We start from the raw sequence: 22,901 nt of genomic DNA on the forward strand, positions 1-22,901 counted from the left end.
TATATTTAGCCCCGATGTGAACTCTTACAATAGAGAATGAGCCCAACCACTGAAACACCAAAAGAGTCCTCAACAGTCAACACCTTTATTACACATGAGATTTTAATACAACACCAAGCAAGGATCGAGAGTAAGTGCCATAAAGTTAAGTTCTAGTCCGACCCGACAGAGGTGCATAGAGGCAGATAAAGATTTTTTTTTTTAGCAATTACAAAGTCCATCAGGTGAGAAGGTGTTCACTAAAGAGCTGGGTCTTTAGCCTTTTCTTAAAGATCGAGAGGGACTCGAATGGAGTTTGGTAACTCGTTCCACCACTGAGGAACCACAGAAGAGAAGAGTCTGGCTAGAGACTTAGGGCCTTGTTGTGGTTTTGGCTGCCGCTTTGTAGGCGAGCATCCAGGACTTGAACTTGATGCGGGCAGCGACTGGGAGCCAGTGGAGGGAGATGAACAGCGGAGTGACATCTGCTCTTTTGGGCCGGTTCTGGATCATCTGCAGAGGTTTGAGCGTACATGCCAGAAGCCCTGCCAGTAGTCAAGGCGTGCTATTATAAGTGCCTGTACCAGGAGTTGTGCCGCATGCTCAGACAGGTAGGGTCTGATCTTCCTGATGTTGTACAGGGCAAATCGACATGACCGAGCAACAGAAGCCACATGCTCCTTAAAGGTTAGTTGGTCATCAATCATGACACCCAAGTTTCTGGCAGACTTTGCGAGAATGAGCTGAGTTGATTCGAGCTGGATACTGATCTGTTGTTGTACAGAGGGACTGGCTGGGATGACAAGGAGCTCAGTCTTTGACAGGTTAAGCTGAAGGTGGCGTTCCTTCATCCAAGCCGAGATATCGGCGAGGCATGCCGATATCCGCGCCGAGACCGTGGGGTCGTCTGACGAAGAGGAAGAGCTGGGTGTCGTCAGCATATGTATGAGAAGCCATGTGAGCGGATGACTGCACCAAGTGAGGTGGTGTATATTGAAAAGAGAAGGGGTCCAAGCACTGACCCTTGAGGTACCCCTGTGGACAAGCAGTGGGATTTAGACACTTCCAATCTCCAAGACACTCTAAAGGATCTCCCTGAGAGGTCGGACTCAAACCAGCGGAGGGCAGATCCTGAGGCCAAGCTCAGAGTGTGGAGAGGAGGATTTGGTGGTTAACCGTGTCAAAGGCAGCCGATAGGTCAAGCAACATTAGAACAGAAGACTGACCGGCAGCTGTAGCTGATCGCAGTGGTTTTATGGTTCAAAATAAACAGAATGAAAGTACATTCTTTATGATATGAAGGGTAACTGTCTACATTTCAGAGAAAACCATTTTGAAATATGAGGAACTGCTACTACAGTTGGTTCTCTGTTGTTTTCTCTCATTTTGAATCAAAAGTTGGATAATCAAACTTGGATGCAGAATGTGGTGTCAAACAAGAATTACAACTCTTTCAATACTTAAGATTAAACAAAATATTCAATATTTTAGTAAATAGTTGCGATCGCATTCAGCTGAATATGTTGTTCACTTTTACATTTACTTTTACATACTCCTCCACTTTACATTACGCCACACAAAAGTAACATCTCTCCAAGGTAAAGCTTCCTATTGAGTTTAATGAAGAAATAACAAACTATTGTTTGTTTATTACCATTATCAAGTATGTCAGAAACAGGGTGGTAGTGCAGGGCTCCTTTGCTTGCTCAGGGACTTCACACAATATTCAGATGTAAATGTGTGCCACACCCTTTTGGGAGTCCCATAGAGCAAACTCCTCTATTCAAAGCCAGTTGATATCAACTGCTGAACTGAAACAACTCTGATGAGAATCTAAGCATAACCTATATATAGGATTTTGTGGCTTTGGTGCAGAGACATACTGACAACTAACATAGTAGTACAACACACACAGTAGAAAGAGACACTGCTGGACCAACAATAGATAGTAGACTATACATATCACGCAACATTCAGTCACTAAGTGCATTCTTCATACATACTTCCTGAGGCTGAGAAGTAGCATAGAGTACAAACACTGAAGTTACACAGGATTGTGCCATATATCAAAGACAATAAAATGCAAAAAAATGCACAAAAAAAATTGGTCATTTCCACTTATGAGTCTTTGCAAACAGTTGGCATACATATTGTATGTATAAAGGAAATCATGGCACAGTATTTTATTGACTTTCAACCTTTTATACAGAAATATTGATAAATTAGGCCTATTGTGATTAAAGATGCAAAATAATGGTCCAGAATTCATCCCCAACACTTCAAGAGACACATAAACCCTTAAAGAAAAGACTGGGCAAGTTATTGCACTTAAAGGTCATTTTACCTTTTACTGAACTAGGGGATTCATGGCTACTAAAATCATAAAGGGTCTCTACAGAAATTCTATACATGGTAGTAAAGGGAAAGTGTAGAAGATAACCTTTTGACACATGGGAAAGTCGCTGTGGTGAAAGCATCCACTGCCGATGCCACTGGGGGTTTTTCACTTGTAACCCAGTCCACGTCGCCTGAAGTGGCAGAACAGGGGGACGGTGAAACACATACACATGAACTGCAAACAAAGCCAAAGAAATATTAAATGTAAAACTAATATCAAACAACTTTTTACACGCAAAGACAGAATAGAACAGAACAGAACAGAACAGAACAGAATAGCCAACTATGCAAATTGATAAAGAAAATGCGCAGTCCTTAAGATTCCAACTGAGTAAAGAAACTATAGTAAGACAGAAGTAACCGGGACAACTGTTATAGAGGCTTTGCAGGAGGCTTGGGCTGATATTCAATAATATCGAATATCGCGATATTTAGTGAATACCAATGTCCACACTCACAGACTCACGGACTTTCACGCGCGTTCCCGACAAGTCCGCGAGGGTTCAGGACGTCCCACTGTGAAATCGGTTAAGTGCGCGAGGGCTCACTGGCGGACTTTATGAGCCCTTTATGCAGACTTTCAGCAAGTCCGCATTTCTGTCGACTTTGCTTGAGGGAATTACCCACAGTTCATAGCGCTTGTGACGTTACTATTCGCGTATGTGGAAAATATCAGCCAATACACCCGATACAAAAGAGAAAAAAAGAAACATAATTAAGGAAAAATAACCACAAAAAAAAATTAACAAGAACTTAGAGAGAAACAGGAATGAAAGGGTGAAACTACATGCAAGATACAGTTAAAAGAGAAAACATTGCATCATTAAAACAGAATAAACAGCTCATTTGAGAAAAAAGAATGTTTTCCTAAACGTTTAAGAAGGATGTTAGATGCTGCTAATATAAGCAGCATGTAATATAGCCTTTCTTATGTGCTTATTTGTGCTCATTAAGCTTTATTAAAAGTACTGTTTGCTTTCAACATGCCTCCTACTGTTTCTTTTTGTTATCTTTTTACATATTGTAATGATGTTGTGCAGGTTAACCTCTAGTAGAATGAAGAGTATTTTCTACAACCATTAGCACAGTGTAAACTTTGCAATGTTGCAAACCATATACCTAGGCCTATTTAAAATTATTCATCAACATTTTTTTCATTTTAGCTTAATAATGCTGTTTAGCAGACAAAACTATTAGACTTTGGACTTCTTCAAGCAAGGAGAGTGATCGCATTATACTGGAGGAATGTAGACCCTCCATCACTAAAAATGTGGATGAAAGAATTGTCAAGCTGTCTTGGATTGGAGAGACTGACATACATTGCTAGAGGGAAACAAAAGGACTTCGCTAATATTTGGAATCCAATTATGGACTTTTTAAAAAAAATGCAAATATGGCCTGAATGAGGGAGGGAAAAGGAAAAGTGTGACAGAAGACTGTCTTCTTTTTTTTTTTTCTTTTTTTTTATATTTCTTAATATTTCTTTCTTTCTTTCTCTGTTATTGTTATGATTCATATTATTACTATTATATGTATTATATATATATTTCACGATTTATTTGTTTTTTATTTATTTTTGACGCGTGTATGAGTGAGGATGTACGTGATGTGTTGTCTATGTTTTCAATTGTGAAATTTCAATAAACATATTGTTAAAAAAAAAAAATAATGCTGTTTAGACAAAAGCGCAAACAAAGGGTAAACTACAAATTGATTACTTGACGGGAGATAGTAACGTCTGACGTCGTCAAGGCAACACGTGATGCCACAAAGTGCCGTCCCGTTCCTCCTGTACCATTTCGAGCCCTCATGACTTCAGTTAAGTCTGTGAGGGCTCAGGACTCTGGGCATTGGGATTGGGCCAAACAGTTGAACGTACCTGTATGATAAACAGGGAAACGACGCCTGCGCCAGTGCTGAGGAAGTTTCTGGCAAACCAGTTCCCCAGTTTCACATGACATCCCTGAAAGACAAGAAAGAGTTCATATCGCTTCTGTTCATTCAACAGCTGGAGCGTTTCATTCCACACCCAAAAAAAATCCACTCAGGGAAAAAAGGAATGAAAATGTTCCTGGATGTTCCTCACTCAAAACTTCTAAAATGACAAAGGATTATGTGCAACTACTAACTGGAGGTTAGTCTGATCAAATGGGATCAAATGTGTGTCTATGTGGAGATGTGTTTGAGGACCCCCCCCGGTTTAGATGGTGACAATATGACCCACCTCCCGCCAGTTGGTGTGCGGGACGCTGTTACAGGGGTCTTCAGCGCAGCAGGAGATGGGAACGTTCCCCTCCCAGTCGGCCTCACTGTGGACTCCGCAGCACCTGAACTGCAAAACGAGACCATGTGGTTTATTTGAAACTGAGACTGGAGGAGACTGTGGTTGAACTGGGCTGCTCCCTCTGGTGTGAATGTGTTAAACTGTATCGATGTGACGCATTATTCTAAGAAGAGGCATAAGATTGTGAATATGAATGCAGGATTGCAGAACAGGATTGTGAATGATATAAGAATAAAAATGGGAATAAACATGAAAGGAAATAAAGGGCAAATAAGAATGATTGTGAATAAGAATATAAAGAAGAACGTAAATAAAATGTATGTATGAAAAAATATGATTTACAGCATCATTAGGGTGTGTAAAATAATAGCGGTAGAACATATTAAGACAACTAAAAAAATGTAAATATAATGAATAAGTGAAAAAATATGATATCATCAAGATGAATGAATGTATAAATGAAACAGAATATGGGAATATGAAGAGAACAAATGGATGGAGCAGTCTAGTGGAACAGTTACCAGGTACTGGACAGCGTCAAAGTCATCCCTAATGGTCTGGTTCCCATCTGGACTGGATTCCTTGTAGGTTTCCAGGCTCCGCATCAGGTCTTTCTCGACAAATGTGGCAATCTGCACAAGAGACGAGGTCAATCATCAGTGCAAATTCATATAATATTCTGGAAGAGTTTTGATTTGGAGATTGAAAACAAACTTTTCAAAATTGTCTTCACCCATCATAACTCAAAAGACAGGTCCGATTTTACGGCATCATGCACAAAGCATCACACATAGAAATTAGTCATTACAGCCTCAAATTGCATAGAAGACTCTTGTTGAACTGTCCCTTGCTGGTCTTTCTTTCAAAAGTTCTGGTCATACATGTCTTAAATCCAATAAATCACAATGTAAACAAAGCCATTTGTGAGCTGACAGTGTCTCGACAAGGGATTCACCCCAAAATGAAAATCCACAAAAAAAAAAAACTGATTGCTGGCATTAATGTAAAACTTATTGTAGGGCTTATTAGTGAAATTATTGGTAACATAAGACCTTTGCTTACAAAAAAAGTAATATTTTAGATGATATAACCAGTATTTTTGAAAGTCCATCAGGTAACATCAGGTAATTGTTTTCCCCCCAAATGGATATGTAGCGCTTTGGAATGAACCACTTTAATTGCAGATTGGACCTTTAAGACATACAATTATACTTTTGTATGAATTTTATATATATATCTATATTCAACTATACTTTAAGACATAAATGTGTGTACCTCTCTACTGTAGACCAGGAACACGCAGGCCATGGCCAGTTCCACCAACATCAGAATGAAGAGCAGGATGAAAAACTGCAATCATTGCAAATCATACAATCAGTTTTCAAACAAGAATGAGTTTATAGGTTCTGCGTTTGCTTGCAATTAGAGTATGTAGTATTAAGAAGTATAGAGCAGATTTGGGTCAAATGATTCTTTGTTTTAATCTGTATGGTGGACCAGATGGGTGGGGTTTAAGACAGTTAAGATAGTGCTAAGATAGACAATCACAGAAACATATTCTAAATTGACTTTCAAATACTTTCCCATCATTGTATGGCAAACCCCATCCATCTATACAAAGGAAATATATTTCAAACCTTGGTAACACTTAATATGAACTGCACATTAGAAAACCCATTAGAAGTATAGATAAACTTTCCTTACAATGTCAGAAAATTACACTGAATTTAATATCATGTCATTGACTACAGCTGTCCCATAAAGCGTGTGTGTGTGTGTATGTGACAGACTCACAGTGATGAGCATGCAGCGGTTCTCCCTCAGGCCTCCCAACACTCCCAGGTAACAGACGCAGGTCACTATAGTGCCGGTGACCACCAGGGTGTTGGCGGGGTAGATGGGCCAGAAGGAGGTGACGAGGGAGGCGTACCTGGAGTGCATCATCTGGAACTCTCCGAACGCCACCACGAACGCACCGCACAGCTGCAACACACAGCAGGGACAAGAGATATGGGGAAGAGATATCTGATGGCCGATAGTGGAAGTATTCACTGTTTTCCCCCCAGAATGTTATTCTCGTCAGGGTGGAAAAAGCCTCGGAAACAGCATTTAGACCATCATGGGACACTAGAACTCTCCAATGGAACCAAGGGTAGACCACCAGTGTCGTGTTGATCAATTCTACAACAAATATGTAATCAATCAAACATCATATCAGAGGTGGATGACACTGACTGGACCAGATCAGATTTTTAATAAAAGGCTAATATCGGCCCCATATATCCGTCTAACCCTCATTGAAGTAGACCTGACTCTACAGAAGAAAAAGATGACCCGCAAAGTCCAAAATGATTATTTAGGGTTTCATTCCAAGATGCAACATACCAATGACCATGATCTATGTTTTTATCCCATCTACTGGCTGCGTTAGGCATTACGTATTAACAAATTCCATTTTTTTTTTTAGTGTATGAAAGCTGAAATGCGTATGGCTCTGTAACCTACCCAGCAAAGGAAGTTGAGCAATATCATCATGGTCTTCAAGCAGTTCACACAGGAGCGATTCATCCTCCCTTCCTGATGGTCTTCCTCTGGACCTGTAAGACTGAATAAGAGAAGTTAAGTGTTACAGACGTTAGATCAGGTGGCGATCTGATAGATAAACTGTAAAAAGCTGTGGAGGAAAACAAGTGAAGCGGGCGATGCTCCTGGAGGCAGAGAGTGTTGACAGGACAGCAGTGTTTGGTGTGACAACACAGGCATCAGGACACAATGGAGGCCCTTGACCTATTCAGGCCCAAGTCACATCTCAGGTTAATCATTGAGGATTAAACCTCATTGTTGCGTTTCTACTCTTAAATATCTAGACAGTCGTTTCCTCAAAGCAGCTTACAGCAAAGTACAGTAGATTTCCTCCTACTAAAAACACAGAATTCATGATTTTTTATTCTAATTTCCATATTCTTGTTACTTATACACAGCCTGTTTCAAAAAGTAGGTATACATTTTTCTATAAAAGTAGTAATACTTACTCTACTCTTCTCTTTTTACAGTTTCTGGGTACACTTTCTCTTTCAGGTCATGGCTGGAAATCTGACAATTGAGGAAATTTACTAAAATTCTACAGCTTTGTTTTTCGTTATTAAAAAAAAAATGCATACCTACTCTTGAAACACCCGTTCTATCACATTTATCTATATTTTTTACAATTTTCGATGATTTCCTACCACATACATTTCATTTTCTCGGTATGCTGTTATTTTACACACCCTCAAAATGCTCCAACTCACATTTTTCCTAATATCTCTTTAAACACATTTTAACTAATAATTCTAACTCATTAAATATCTCAAGACTTACCTTATCTAGGCTATGCCCAGCAGTATTCCCACTAGTTGCTACGACAGATGCAGTAACCAGTTCTCTGGTGTTGCTCCCAAACATTCCCAGTGTTAACTAATGACAGACAGGTACGAGGAAGAGAAATAAAGAGGGAGGAGGACAGCCAACAAAGGCCTCTGTCTCAAAATAGTCAGTGAAGAAATGTCTATTCATGTATTTACACAACTAACAGTGTGGAGAAGGAGGGGCGTTCACACTTCACCTAAGAATCACAAAAAGAGGAGCTGCTAAACACCATGGTGTGAAATGACTAGGGTTCAGCTAATATGGTTTTTTGAAGGCTGATAGCGATATTTACTGATGTATTGAAGCTGCTGGTATTTTGTGACAATATTCAATATCAAAGTACAATGTTTCCCCAAGAATGTTATTCCTGTCAGGGTGGAAAAGCCTCTGAAACAGCATTTAGTCCATCATGGGACACTAAAACTCTCCACTGAAACCCAGACTAATGAAGTTCTTTTAGTGTTAGCAGCTCTTTAAAGGCAGGAGACCCACCACACCTATTCCATGTTAGAGGAAACTCTGGGACACATTAGTGCCTTTGGATCAATAATTCATTTCCAAAAAACATCATTGAAAAATGTGCGAAGAAATCAAAATTTCAGTTGTACAGACTTTTTTCTGTGGCTGTGGTCAGGGAGGAACATCCATCATATCAGAGGTGGATGACATGACGATATCCGATATTTAAGAAATAACCAAACATTTGGAGATGTTCTGTTCTACTGTAACAATGTTGGTGTCTAGTATAAATTTGGATATTTTTTTTAATTTGATGAGATCATTTTTCACAATCCATGTTTGCAGGCATAGAGGCTTTCTTTAAGTACGGATGTAAAAAAAACACTGTAAATTCAAATAGTTTTCTTCATCATTGTTAGGGACTCTATTGTTTTTCCCAATTTCTTCTTCTTCTTCTTCCTCCGAGGAAATCTGCCTTCCCATGCATGAAAATAAACGAAACTTTGCACATAGGTCCGGTCCCATGTCAAATTTACTCAACTGGTTTTGGGGGTCAATAGACCTGATGGTGGCGCTACAGCAACCGTCTAAATTTTAAAACTTTGAAAATTCATAACAAATCAGTCGTACGTGCTACGGCTTTGCAACTTTCAACAAAATGTAGGCCCAAGTGAGCAGAAATGTTCAGATGCTTCGAGCTGCCAGGAATTATGAAGTCCATCACTGTTTTTCTCAAAAACATTTTTTGTTCAACTGACACCAAACTTGCTACACTGCATCTTCAGACTGTCCTCCACAAACGATCCAGCCAGATTTTTGAATTATCAAACGTTGAGCTCACAGTACATCAAAATGTTTTACTGTAAACAGTACTGTAAACATCTACTGCAAATTCTCGCTAAATAAATCTCTAACGTTCATGAAAATTAGAGACAAAATTTTCCAGTCAAGGTAGATGAAGTGTGTAAAATTTCATAATTGTACCTCAAAAACTGAATTTTTGACAGCAGTCTGAATTCTGCCCTCATGTAAACTATTGCAGTCAATGGAAATAGAGCATCTTTAAACATCAGTTTTTCACTTATGGAGCAATCAATCTTTGTAAAAAGAAATTACAGACATCTCTATGTTGTCTACATGAAGTACGCAAATTCTTATAATTTTGTCTTGAGTGTTGAATTTTTTACACTAGTTTGAAATCTGCCTGTAAATGCATGGACAGCTGTTACTGGGCACCCTGGTGGTTGGCTAAGGCATAGTGTGAAGCCTCCTCTAATTTTCCCACTTCTCAGGTAGCTTAACTTGATCGCGACTTGCCATTGGTGGCGAAGGTTGTGAGTTCGAGTCCCGGGTGAAGCAGAATGAACATACTTATGTCTACTCAGGCATTGTGCTGTGTGGATTAGAGACTCATGGGTTCAAAGATATGTCAGCGATAATTATGGGCCAAGCAGTTCTGCTGATAGACCCTCATGTATTGTATACAGCTACTGTATCGATTCAACTATTAGTAGTACCGACAACAATAGACATATCATCAAATGAACAAGATCACCATAGAAACTTTTATTGGAAAAAAAATCGGACACAGGAGCACGAAAAGTGTACATGCTCTTCACTTACAATGTTCAGAGAAGAGCTTAGATTGGCAGATTTAAAGTAGAAGATTTCACAAGTCTGATTAAAGCTAAGAGCATTCACACTTTCATTGCCTAAACATGATCATCTAAATAATCAACTGTAGGGCTATTTTCCCCCCATGATGGCTCATGGTGCAATAAATTATTTTCACTAGTCTTGGTATACAGTAAACTAAAGAACTATATAAAAAAAACACCTAAGTACACTATTAGATTAGATATACCCAAATAAACTTATTAGAAAGACAACAATATGGGTGTCCATCCTCGCCAGGGCAAATTTCAAGAAGTGGGACTTGTCAGTAAACTGAATAACTCTAAACATGACCAGAAAATAACAAGTGGTTTTCATAATAGGCGCTTATGGGTTGATATGGCTATGCAACAGCCATAAGAACCAAAACACAAAATATTTTGAAGTTATTCAAACTTTCAGGAATTGCAGAAAATACTTTTGGTAACTTTACAATAGTGTATTTTCAAATGGGAAAGTATTGTAGGTACACAGTAACACTAAATGGAAATCTCCATCTCTTGCTTGCTTTTACAACAATTTAAAGCACAATATAGGTAAAGTGTAGAAATAAGTACTTAGAAAAAGGGTTTCCCAGTGATGTACCACTGCTGTTTCCGTTACTTGTGTTTCACTGAGTGATAAACTGACAGGTTTTAATATATAAGGTGGTGTTATATTATTTGCCTGTAGAAAATAAGAAAAATAATTGACTATTTAACGGTGCTGGAGCTCTTTTTTATGCATGCTTATTTAAGTACATTATGTTTGTGCACTTTGTACTTTAACTGTGTTGTTACATCCTCGTAAGTACATAATGTATTTGGGAGAATATCATGAAGTACTCATAGAGTGTTATTTCCATAGGTAAAGTCACAGGTAAAACAACTGGAACCAGGCCATGAAATGTCCCCCTGGTCTTAGTAGGAGGTCTGTACAGATGAATACCCAGCTCTCAAGATAAATACACACTGGAACAGAAGTGCTGAGATGAGATGAATATGTGAGAAATACACTTTGGTAGCACTTTATTTGGATAGTCCAATGTTAATACTCAACTATCAGGTGACAAAAAGTAGATGTCACTTACCTATGGTGCATCTCCACTATCTAACCCTAACCTTAACCCAACCCTAACATTAACTCTAGCCCAGACACTGAATATCTATAGACTAGTTTTCAATTGAACCTCAGTAGACTCTTCAGTGACACATCATAGTCACTTGATAGGAAGTTGAGTATCAACATTGGACTATTCAAATAAAGTGTCACCTACACTTTCAGCTTTAGAAAAATCCCTGAAAGCTGACTCAGTATACCTTTAGGTAAAGTTCGTATGGTCATATGACTCAACTGGTAGAACGCTACTCTTTACAGGTGTAAAGGGGAATTCCTAGAACAAACAAACAAACATATATGTACTCTTTTTTCTTTCAACCACCTCCAGCAAAGCAATTTCATTTCTCACAGATTTATTTTCCTTGATCTTAAAAACTCATTGTGTAACACTCATAAAACTGAAAAAAAAGTGTTACTTCTGCAGAGTGAAACCCTAGTGATTTCCGTGGACTTCCCCTTTAATGAAAACAGGCCCTGATCTCAGAGAAACGTGAGTAAGGCACCAGCATGTAAGTGGCAACAAAAGCCCAGCAGTATATATCACAGGTTGAACAGCTGAACGCGAAACAGCATTCATACATACTCTTCAATTTACTCAAATTCACATTTGACTCATGATATGGTGGATGGACATTTAAATACCCAGTGCATTTTCCCCATATAACAAAAAAAATTCAAAATAAAATAAATCAACGAGAAAACTGATTACAAATGAATTAGTTGATGACATGATTAGTTTGAATCAATGTTTCTTTTATCACAGGTCTGATGATTTAGTTTGAATTTGAGTTTTGTGTGCGCTAAACATGAAAGCTGGTGCCAAGGACAATATTTGGTTGCCAGCAGTTAAAAATAGATCTAGGAAAATAATCAAATCCTAACTGAGAACTAACAGTAACTTCAAAAATTGAGTGAAGTCGTGCGATGTCAAACACAAAATACAGGTGAAGCTCAAACCACAAGACTAGGGCATGACATGTAAAGTAAGACGTGGTCTTAATTGGTCCTAGCTAGGCACTTCAGACAGTATCCGCTACCTTGCTCGCTCCTTTAAAGTACAATACAGAACATGATGTATCCATGAATATTGTTGCGGCATCTACAACAGCAAACATGGAATCAACTTGCTGCTGACATAAGTGCTTTGCCTGGTTTTTCTCTCTGAAATCCATGGGAGTTCAATAAAATGTTCTCGCATGGACATTTCAAATCAGTGCAATGAGAGGTTTTGAGATCCACAGGTTACTGTCGGTCTTCACAGTAGCTAGCATTCAGATTAAAGCTGCACTAGGCTACTCTGACAGCCCCGAGTGGCAGTGAGAGGTAACATTTTGAAAAATTTGAATACCCAGAAATCCTGTGCAGTGACATCAGTAAACTGCACACAGCTCGCTCATGTTTACCAATCCGGCCGCTCTGTGATGCTTTATACCAAAGATACCAAAGAGATGAGAGAGGAAAAGATCTAATGTTGGCTTAGCTTGGATTTCTCTCTCAAGTTTTGATTGACCATACCAGACAGCAGAATTTCATTTGGGTAAATACGGCGAATCTACAGGATCTCAATTAAGAGGGGATGGGGCGCTCTTCTCAGTTATAGCCCCCTTTGTGATTTTAGGCTGATGACATGGCTGTATTTTCTTTTACATAAAATCTTACCTAGTGCAGCTTTAACTTTTCTATCTTCCGTAACGCTGAAAAAAGTCAAAACTAACGAGACAACTTACTCCAGCAAATTTCACAGATGGCTTCGCCTGTTCATGTTCTCCTGGCTTGAGACGCACGAGTTTGTTCATTTCGTTCATTCAATTGTCTGGTTGAGTAAAGCTACGGCGGTCTTACCATTGTTGCGTTGCATGTCGATTAAGAAACATACATTTGTGAAAATCTGTGTGGATCGCTGGATATCAGTAGAAGCGCTTGCGGCTGTTCTCCTTCCACCGGCCGTACAGGATCAAGCCCACAACTCCCAGGACACCCAGGCCAATGACGGAGAAGAGGAGGGTGAAGAAGAACTGGACTCCGCTCATGCCTTCCTCCTGAACCTCCACTGCAAGGCAAACGGTTGGGAGACGGATCAAGAGGTTGTCTTCCTATTACACGGTTATCTCTACAAAGTAAACACTGAAACTGCTGTGGTGCAACCACGGCACTAGGTCAGGGTTTAGGCTGGTGCTGACTATCTCTTGGCAGAACTTTAGGTTGATGCCCTATGTCTGCTCAAAGTTCCCAAGTCCTAGCTTCCCTAACTTGTTCCTGATAACCCTCCAAAGAGAAAATTGAATAATACATTTCAATTAATTTGCTCTCAATTGCCTCTGCCGGAGACTAACATTTGGTTATGCTCAAGTGCATCGTCCTCAGGCAAGACTAACTTTGCATCTTGATAGGAAATGTCTGAAAGTTGCTGTTTCTGAACACAGAGCAGATGTGAGGTCTTCAGTTGGTCATGGGGTTTGAGGTTTTGGCTCGGCAGTAGTACATCATAGGTTGCTCCACCACTAAATCTAATTGTAAGACGCCTCCATGTTCCAAAGATCTTTCCAACTAAGCTTCTTCCTCTCTACAGTTTCCCAGTTCATCCTTGTCCCTGCTTAGCTCGAGGAACTGCTTGGGCGAAACTTAATGCTTCCTAAACATAGGAAGAGCTTTCTCAGACTTCTCTACTGTCATTATGGGTACCTTATACACCTTCAAAAGCCACATCAGCTGGGGCTTCATCCTGAACTGCAGGCACCACAACTTTGGCTTGCCTGGTAACACTGAACCCTATAACCCTCTTATCATGGTGTTGTTGACACCATGCTGAAAAAACAGTTAAGCTAATAGTTATAATATAGCTGATAGTTGCACATTCTTCTCTCCAGTCTGTCTCTCCAAATTTATTGAGCACCAACCTTTCAGCACAAAGCTATAAAACAAAGGCTGTGAACATGCTGGGAAAAAAAAAAGATTTGTGCTGAGACGTTGGTGGTGAACAGATTTTGCATTTTCAAATATTCTGGCAAAGGCTTGATGAGTTGTTAAGGACCGTGCTGTTTATACCTTTGAACTGTGCCATGTTGTCCACACTGGGGATGGAGACCTCCTCCTCTTGCTCCTCTTCTAAAGTCCTCTCCACTGTCAGCTGGTACAGCTTCATAGAGATGAGGTCATGGTTATCTAGAGCAAACACATAACCCGACAGTTAATACCCCATTTCAGTTTCATTTCATTTAATCTAATGCGAAGAGAGGATCACAGTGGTCATCCATCCTTCAGATGATAGATTGTTGAGGTTTTTATACCCGACAGGTCTCCGGTGGCAGAGGAGGCACCAAAGAAGTAGCCCAGGGGTAGCCGCAGGCCTGTGATGTCAGCGCAGTCTTTCCATTCCCGCTTGCCATCTACGTCCACCATTATCTGGAGGGCAGAGGAAGGGTCAGCATGAACCACCGGTGAAGGATGGGTAGGTGACAACGTAACCCAACGCTATCTGAATTGTCCTGATGCAGTAAGGTTAAAACAAACACTAGGAGTTATCTACAGTCACTATTTGATCCAAATCTGTGTGTGTTTTATTTCTGTACATATGTAAACATTAGAACTAGGGTTAGAGATACTGGTCTATAAAAATCAGATATCAGCCAGTCAGGGTCGTCCACCTCCCATAAGATGCAGTTTTGTTACATTACATATTTATGGTAGAATTGATCAATATTACACTGGTTCGCTATGGGAATCCAAACACCTAAACTGATTCTTTTGGAACATTTTGGTTGGATTACACAAAAGTATGCATGCATATGTTTATAATTAATATTATCCTGGGTTTCAATGGAGAGTTTTAGTGTCCCATGGTCTAAATGCTGTTTCAGAGGCTTCTTCACCCTGACAAGAATAAAATTCTGGGGGAATAACTGAAGATTTTTTGGCATGAATGTTGTCAAAATTAAAGATATTGAATACTGGCACAAAATATGAACTATCTGCAGCTTCAGCCTAATAATGTATGGCGTATTGGCCTCCAAAAACCTCTATCAGTCGAACCTGGAGTGTCTCTTACCGTCAGCCTGTTTCTGGAGTATCTGATGAGGACGAAGGAGTTGTGGACTGTGTTGCGCACCAGAGCTGTGCACCCGCCGAGCTCGGTGGGTCGTCCGTCACGATCGTGGTCATATATCAGAGACCCGTTCCCCAACATCACCGATATGTATGGGAAAGCCCTCTGCGAGACAGACAGGGGGAGGTTATGACTAGAATCGAACACACAACACATACACACCATAGATGCCACTGAAACACAAAAACACCCCATCAGACTCAGCTTTAAGGGACATCATATGGCACTAATGAATCAAAACAATTTCTAAATTCTAAATCAAATGAGATAACTTGCATGGTGGGACGGTGCACTGGTTCAGGTAAAGGATAAACAACTCATGGACTGACTAGCTGGGATGTTACTGAAGCTACCTGAGTTCCAGTTTGCCTCTTCTGCATATCCAAGAGGGTTGAAGGAAAAGAAATATGACAAAGTGTGATCACATACATATAAGTATAGGATTGTTTGGGATTGGAGGTCCTAACTGTTGTCAGTCGATTAAAGGCGCTACATGCAGCATGTTAACATCAATATATCATGACCACATTCATTTTGAGATTTTAGCATAATCACTGTTACCAAGCAAGACCACTTCCAAGAAGATTGGCAGCCTTTATCGGCCTCTACACTGCATTTTACACTGTGTGCCACTAGGTCAGGTTTGGTCGGAAATTTGATGGATTGCTTTACAGCACAAAAGAAGAAGAGGGCGCAAACAGAGCTAAGCCTTTAAGAGTTTCTGGCAATGGCAGATGGTGGAAGGAGGAGGAATCAGCATGTTTACCCTCTTCAGTAAAAGCCAAAGACGCCAAGGAGGGAGATGGAGGGCAAGAAGCAGCTGGGTTTATGGGAAATGTGGTCATAATTTTGAGAAACACTAGCAGTAACAATACCACTAGCATGACACCAATCATCTAGGCCGGTGTTTCTCAGCCCAGTCTTCAAAGCCCAAGTGTACTGCATGGTTTTGCTCCAGTCCTGTTCTTACACACCTGATCCAATTAAGGGCTACACATTTTCACAACACCTTAATTGGATCAGGGCTGCAAGAGTCGAGCTGGAGCAAAAACTTTCAGAAACACTAGGCCGTGGTCTCATTTGTTCATGGTAATTAAACTACGGTATCGCAATTTACTTGTCGATGATATACTGATATTTCAAAATGCTAAGCGCAACACCTTTAAAGATCATGAGCGTAAGTGTTTATGCGTTTTTAAATATGAGATTGGGGCATGGGGGATCACCTCATGGTTCTTGTCTTCGTTGGGGTAAGTATCCACAAAGATGCCAAGTCCAGTAAACTGGTTCAGGTTGCCAAACGCGGGACCTGCAAAGAAGCAGCGAAGCACTTCGGGATAACTGGGACTACCACGACTTACGCAATTACACAAGATTAGCAGCATCTAGTTTCCTTTCCACTGTATGAGGCTTGCCACCCGGGGAGGGATTCAATCTCTACCTACCGCCCTGCATGCGCTCTTTGGTTAACCAGATGGCCATTCCGTCTCCGTTCAGATTCTTCTTGGCCTGGCCGTGGATTTTAAAGTGCACCTGAAGCTCCCAGTCCCGCAAGTAGCAAGGCTAGAAACACACAAAGAATGAAGACAAGCAGGTTATTCTTTATGATGTAGGGGTTCTGCTATGCATAGTATAACTCTATAACTCAATAACTCTAAAATATAAACAATCTGTAAAAGTAGTGTGTAAAGGTGACAACCCTTTGTCAACAAAGGGCTTAAGTAACCTACTATCATTTTAGAAGTGGCATAATTTGTCTTCATTTTGTAGTATCAGTAAAGAGCAGGTGTCACTTTTTTCAAACGGCCATCTAATATCTAATTTTCAAACGAAAGTCTTCAACAAGTGAGCTTCTATAGATGTTTTTTCTCGCTCACAAACTTTTACCAAAGAGAGGCTTTCTTGTCCCGTGGCACTCATTTACATTACATTTACATTTTAGGCACTTAACCAACACTCTTATCCAAAGCAACTTAGAATGACTGCAACAGTAGAATAAGCTTCAATTCCTATATCAGTGCCTTAGTGCCCTTATGATAACTCTGTGACCATAGAACAATCATGTAGGAGTGAGTGCAAGGAAATACAACAGAATAAGAACTATTGAGAGATAGAATGATTTTTTTTCCCACTGGACTTCTTTCAAATGTCATCCCACAACCTTGAAATGTAAACAGCCAGGCTGGGGAGTGCACACAAAAGCTGTTACAAGAATGTCTTCATCTCTTCTCATACCGGTCGGCCCGCTTTATCTCGTGTAAAAACATGCATTGTGAACCTGGGTGAGAGTGAGGTAAGGTGTGGGATGGTTGGTGATGATGTACAATGCAAACTGAAGGTCTATTGTGGCCCTTCAGACTGTCAACAGCGGTCGGGGTTTGTGCAGGTTTTGCAGTTTGTTGTAGTGGACTTACGATTCGACTCCACACCGCTCCCTGTCTGCTCTGCAGGTCTGGGGTCAGCCTCACATGCTCAGGGGTGACCATGGCACTTCCCATCAGGTCCCACTGGGAAGAGCTAGAGAAACCCAACCCTACACAACAATAAAGTAGACCTATTAGAGTAATCACTGTATGGGGTACATTTTAGGGATTAATCCAGCGTTCCTCTGTCATTAGATCACAATGAAACAGGCTGGTTTGCCGCTGATTAATTATGGACAGACCGACACAACAAACTCCATTCACAAATCTGGGCATTTATGTTTCGTTGATTATTGGCAAATAACACCTCGCAAAACATTAGTTGAGACCTTGGCTGAATCATTAGGTTCTTCTGGTAAATTCGGCATACAAGTGACCCGCCAAGCAGCACTTTATTACAATACAATCTTAAAAAAATATTGAATTGGCTCACATGCTCACACATTTTGGTCGAAGAGGACAATTGTAATAACAGGCAAAGTGGTTTTAAGAGTTGAAACTGTATTGAAAGAAGTGCTGCTCGGTATATCTAATGTACGCCGAATTTAAGAGTTTACTCTACCGATTCGTAAACGGTCTTGATTCATGCTCTACCAGGTATGTGCATTTGCCGGTAGGGAAGGCGACATTAAAATTGCCAGACTTTTGAATGGAGTTTTGCGTGACGTTCTCTCCATACCAGAGAACTGCGCGTATCGGGGCTTGCCACTAAAAGGCAGAAATAACTGGCTACTAGTGGAGTAAGTTCAACTTCTTTACATTATTATTCATCATGTATCTAGCAGTATAATGACAATATCACTGTCACCTCCCGTGCTGTAAGATTTGTTTAGTTGTGCAATCACAAGTGCCCGAGGCGGACAAACCAAGTTCTTGTTGGTTAACACTAATTATTTCACGAATATACCTTAGAATGGGGCTAGACGGTATGAATTTGCTACACCTTAATGATAAAAGCAGTTTCAGTGGTTGGTTGACTTAACCTGGTTGAGTTTAACTAACTGGTTGAAACGCCGTTACTTGGCTAGTTAACGTAGTTTACAGTTAACGTTACCTCGGTATGGCTTTGTCAGCGAATACTCCCGCTTCAAAAAGTCGTCCATCTCGTATTCGTCATCTGCCAACGACTGGCTTATCAAAGTACAAAACACAACAAACAAACATGTTAATTCACGGATGTTTTTAAAACGAAACATTGAACGTGAAATAAAGAAACTTCTCAGTCGACACAGATTAGACTTGGTTACGGCGGCAGCCATTTTTCCCCTCCCACTTCAAACTAATCAGTTACTGTCAAGTTAGCTAGAAAAAAAATCGTAACTTCCGGCCACAACTGTCAAAATGCAAACCTCACTGACGACCGTTATTAAAGGTGTTTTTTGGTTTATGCAAAGTAAAGAACAGAAGTGAAAATGAATTTACTCAAGGAAATCAGAGTACATTTGCTGCTTTTGTGGCCTGTTCTCTCACAGTACGAGTAAAGATAGACAAAATAAATTACTACTGTAGCCTATTTGAGTCGTTTTTTTATTGTTTGTTTTTTTACTTTTTAAAATATTGTTTGAAGTCAGTATCTTTTCTTTTATTTAAATGTGCTATGACTGAACATTTACACTTTTCAACATAAATAAAAAAAATTAAATTACATCCATTATGGAACTGAGATTTTGTAGGCTCTCCGTAACCATCACATCAGAAACTGGTCAAACGTCTTTATACTGTCTATTTTGTAAAGTATTGTTAACTCAGTGGCATTTACTCTGAGTACATTTTGAATGAGAATCCTTAAAATTTTAAGTAGGCCTAGTAGTAGTAGGCTACGTCTATTCTTTCCACCTCTGCAAATAAATCAGCAACCATAAACCGTTTTATTTTGAAGGAAAATCGCCTTCTTCCGGTAGTATTCCTGCTAACTCTGCCTACCTTGATGCAGCCACAATAATCTCACCGCCCATAACTGCTATTGGACGGGTCAGCTTCTAGTCCTTTTCCTATTGGCTGATGCTTAGACGTTGCTCTGGGATGAATCAGTACAATTAGAAAATCAATTACAATTTAATGTTTTACAATGTTTTATGTATTTTTCTTATTCCTTCCTTTTTTATTTATTTTCTTCACTCTAACGTAATGTTCATCTGTATACACATCGGCAGCATCTTTCTTAATACCGCAATGTATATTATTTATGTATACTATGGCGATGCACAAGACTTAACCCCCATTAGTGGCTAGGACCAGAGCAAAATTAACACAAATGCCAATGCGTATTATGCCTGCAGGACCTGGACAAAATGATTGTGTACAGGTTTATCGACCATGGACTCCTTCAGAATTATGTGCAATGGTTAACCAATTTGAATGGCAGATGAAAGGTTTTATGAGCCAGCTAACCACAGTGTGTCACTGTTACAACCCAAGACCTAGAGATATACAACTGTTATGAATGGCTTGCTTTGGAGATCAGTGTGATGATGTAAGGCAAGGCATGGCTATTCCAGATCATGATGATTGGGACCAGGCAAACACAATAAGGGCTAAAGGCTTGGTTATGCTTCATCAGAACTGCTTCTGAATGACCTGAGCCTTCATGATAGGAATACTATTTGAAAATGTCAGTTTCATTTGATGAAGATTCATTTGATAATTTAACATGTGATTTTGCATACGTGAGCCATATCATGATGTATATCAATATCCTTATGATTATCGTGATATTGATTTCAACCATATCGCCCAGCCCTAGTGCCCAGTGGTGCAGTAGTCCAGTGTCCCATACGGTCACCATCATGAGTGGGTTGAACAGAACCGGACCAATTTAAGGCATCGGTAGTGCAAAACAAAATGGTGAAGTCAAAACGTAGCCTAATAATACCAAAAAACTCACAAAGTCATAATTTACAACCAGGCTGATGGATAGCAAAAGATACATAAATAACAGCTTTGATCATTTTATTTTCCAAAATGATGATGATGATGATGATAATACTTTATTGTCAGATCCAGTCTGAAATTTTTCTTGCATCACAGCAGCTCCATTTGCAACATCACAGAAAAGACAAAAATTAAGACAGGACACAAAAATACATACATTCAACATATTAACAATCACAGAAGTCAATATTCAAGGCCCTTCAACGTACATTTGATCTGGGATTAAGCTCCATATTTAATTTTAGGATTGACTGGTGTATAAAAGAGTGCTTCAGTCTAACTATTAAATCGTGGAACCCTATGATTCAGATAAATGTAGGTGTTGTGTTTTCTGTGTGTTTCTCTGAATAGCATGATTTTATAAAAAAAAAAAAAGAAATAAAAAAAAAGTTGATCACTCAATGTGGATTGAGTGATCATGCAGGTTTCTGATCATGAATAATGGAAATGTAGCCTTCGAGGCTTCTGGCTGTCTGCCTGTTCAAACAAATCTAACTGATATGGAAACACAATCTGAAGTAATGAGCAAATAGTCCAATTCCAGGAGGAGATTACCACATTTTGATATTATTCATAAAATTCTTGTTGATTTCGTATTTGTATGGATTAAAAAAAAGGGGGGAAAAAAGGAAAAAAAAAAGTGAGATGGCATTATTTTGGTCAAATTGGATTATGTCAGAGTGACTAAAATGGATGGATGATTTTGCTTTCACATTCGCCTTCATATTTGCAAGTTTGCCACTATTTGCAGGGTTGGAGAGTAATGGATTACATGTGATGGGGCTGCAGTATTCAAATGACTAAAACCCATCAACACACAGTAATCAGATAAAATAATAAATAATTTAAAAATAGATTTGTTGGATTGCTCATTGATATGTTGAACTAACTTTTGGTTGTACTAACACCGGTTGCAGATGGTAACATCAAATTACAGTCTGTAAAGTGGAATAAAACATTTCTTTTAAATGCATATTCTATGGGGCTGGGGGGGGAAATCCAAATGTAATTGCAAGTAATCAGATGATGTTACTGATTATCAGTAGTGGAAGAAGTACTGAGATCTTTCACTTAAGTAAAAGTAGCAATACAACAATGTAAAGATACTCTATTACAAGTAAAAGTCCTGCATTCAAAATCTTACTTAAGTAAAAGTACATAAGTATTGGCAGCAAAATGTACTTAGAGTATCAAAGTAAACGTACTCATTATGCAAACTGTCCCCATTTAGAGAGTTATATTTTTCATAAATGATTGGAATATTAATACTGATTTATTGACGTACATGTAAGCAGCATTTTAAAGTTGTCAACGTGAAGCTAATCTTAACAATTTAGCTATACTTTTGGGTAGTCTAATCTATAACAATGCTATTTTATAGTTATTTTATAAAGATGATCAAATGTTTTAAATATAAAATATTGATCTGAAAAGTAACGAGTAACTATAGCTGTGAAATAAATGTAATGGAGTAAAAAGTACAATATTTCCCTCTAAAATGTAGTGGAGTAAGTACGTACAAAGTAGCATAAAATGGTAATACTCAAGTAAAGTACAAGTACCTCAAAATTGTACTTAAGTACAGTACTTGAGTAAATGTACTTTCCACTAGGGCTGGGCGATATGGTTGAAATCAATATCATGATAATCATAAGGATTTTTCTCGATATCAATATATATCACGATATGGTTCATGTATGCAAAATCACGTTAAATAATCAAATTAATGTTCATCTCATTGAACCGAATGGTGATGTTAGGTGTGATGTCAAACAAAACAGAAATATTCAAATAATATTCCTACCATACCTCATTTTATGAGAGTTTTTAAGTAAAATTTGCTTGTCATCATCAATTCAGACAGCAGAAATATGTGTCACGATATCAAAATATCTTCATATCATCACGATATGATTCCACTGAAAGACGATAAATGATAATATTGAATTATCGCCCAGCCCTACTTTCCACCACTGCTGATTATGAATATTCCAGCGGATTATGGCACTGATTTCAAGCAGGTAATCGGTAATCTGTGATGGAATACACTTTGAAACCCTGCATTTTCCCATTATTTTGCTTCTTCACAAGGCAGATTTAACGAAGACCTCGATGGCAACGGCGAAATCCATCTGACTCAGCTCTT

At 39.2% G+C, this 22,901-nt stretch overlaps 2 protein-coding genes across 2 annotated transcripts; both read right to left on the bottom strand.

The window, feature by feature from the left end:
* Positions 1-71: 71 nt before the first annotated feature.
* LOC139638500 (leukocyte surface antigen CD53-like) lies at positions 72-8,147 on the bottom strand. The gene is made up of 8 exons (XM_071512647.1): positions 8,021-8,147; positions 7,166-7,265; positions 6,455-6,643; positions 5,936-6,010; positions 5,182-5,292; positions 4,601-4,708; positions 4,256-4,339; positions 72-2,551 (listed from the first exon to the last, which is right to left on the bottom strand). The coding sequence occupies exons 2-8, from the start codon at positions 7,226-7,228 to the stop codon at positions 2,483-2,485; spliced, it is 699 nt and encodes a 232-aa protein (XP_071368748.1). The 5' UTR covers positions 7,229-7,265; positions 8,021-8,147; the 3' UTR covers positions 72-2,482.
* Positions 8,148-10,086: 1,939 nt separating this feature from the next.
* Positions 10,087-19,083, bottom strand: LOC139638499 (VIP36-like protein). The gene is made up of 8 exons (XM_071512646.1): positions 18,879-19,083; positions 17,816-17,934; positions 16,847-16,964; positions 16,628-16,710; positions 15,345-15,506; positions 14,587-14,701; positions 14,345-14,461; positions 10,087-13,349 (listed from the first exon to the last, which is right to left on the bottom strand). The coding sequence occupies exons 1-8, from the start codon at positions 19,081-19,083 to the stop codon at positions 13,207-13,209; spliced, it is 1,062 nt and encodes a 353-aa protein (XP_071368747.1). The 3' UTR covers positions 10,087-13,206.
* Between the last annotated feature and the right edge of the window lie 3,818 nt (positions 19,084-22,901).

This window comes from Centroberyx affinis, unplaced genomic scaffold (genome assembly GCF_046629955.1).
Source record: "Centroberyx affinis isolate AG114_WGS23_722 - 3 ecotype Tasmania unplaced genomic scaffold, CSIRO-AGI_Caff_v1 ptg006411l_1, whole genome shotgun sequence".
NCBI lineage: Eukaryota > Metazoa > Chordata > Actinopteri > Beryciformes > Berycidae > Centroberyx > Centroberyx affinis.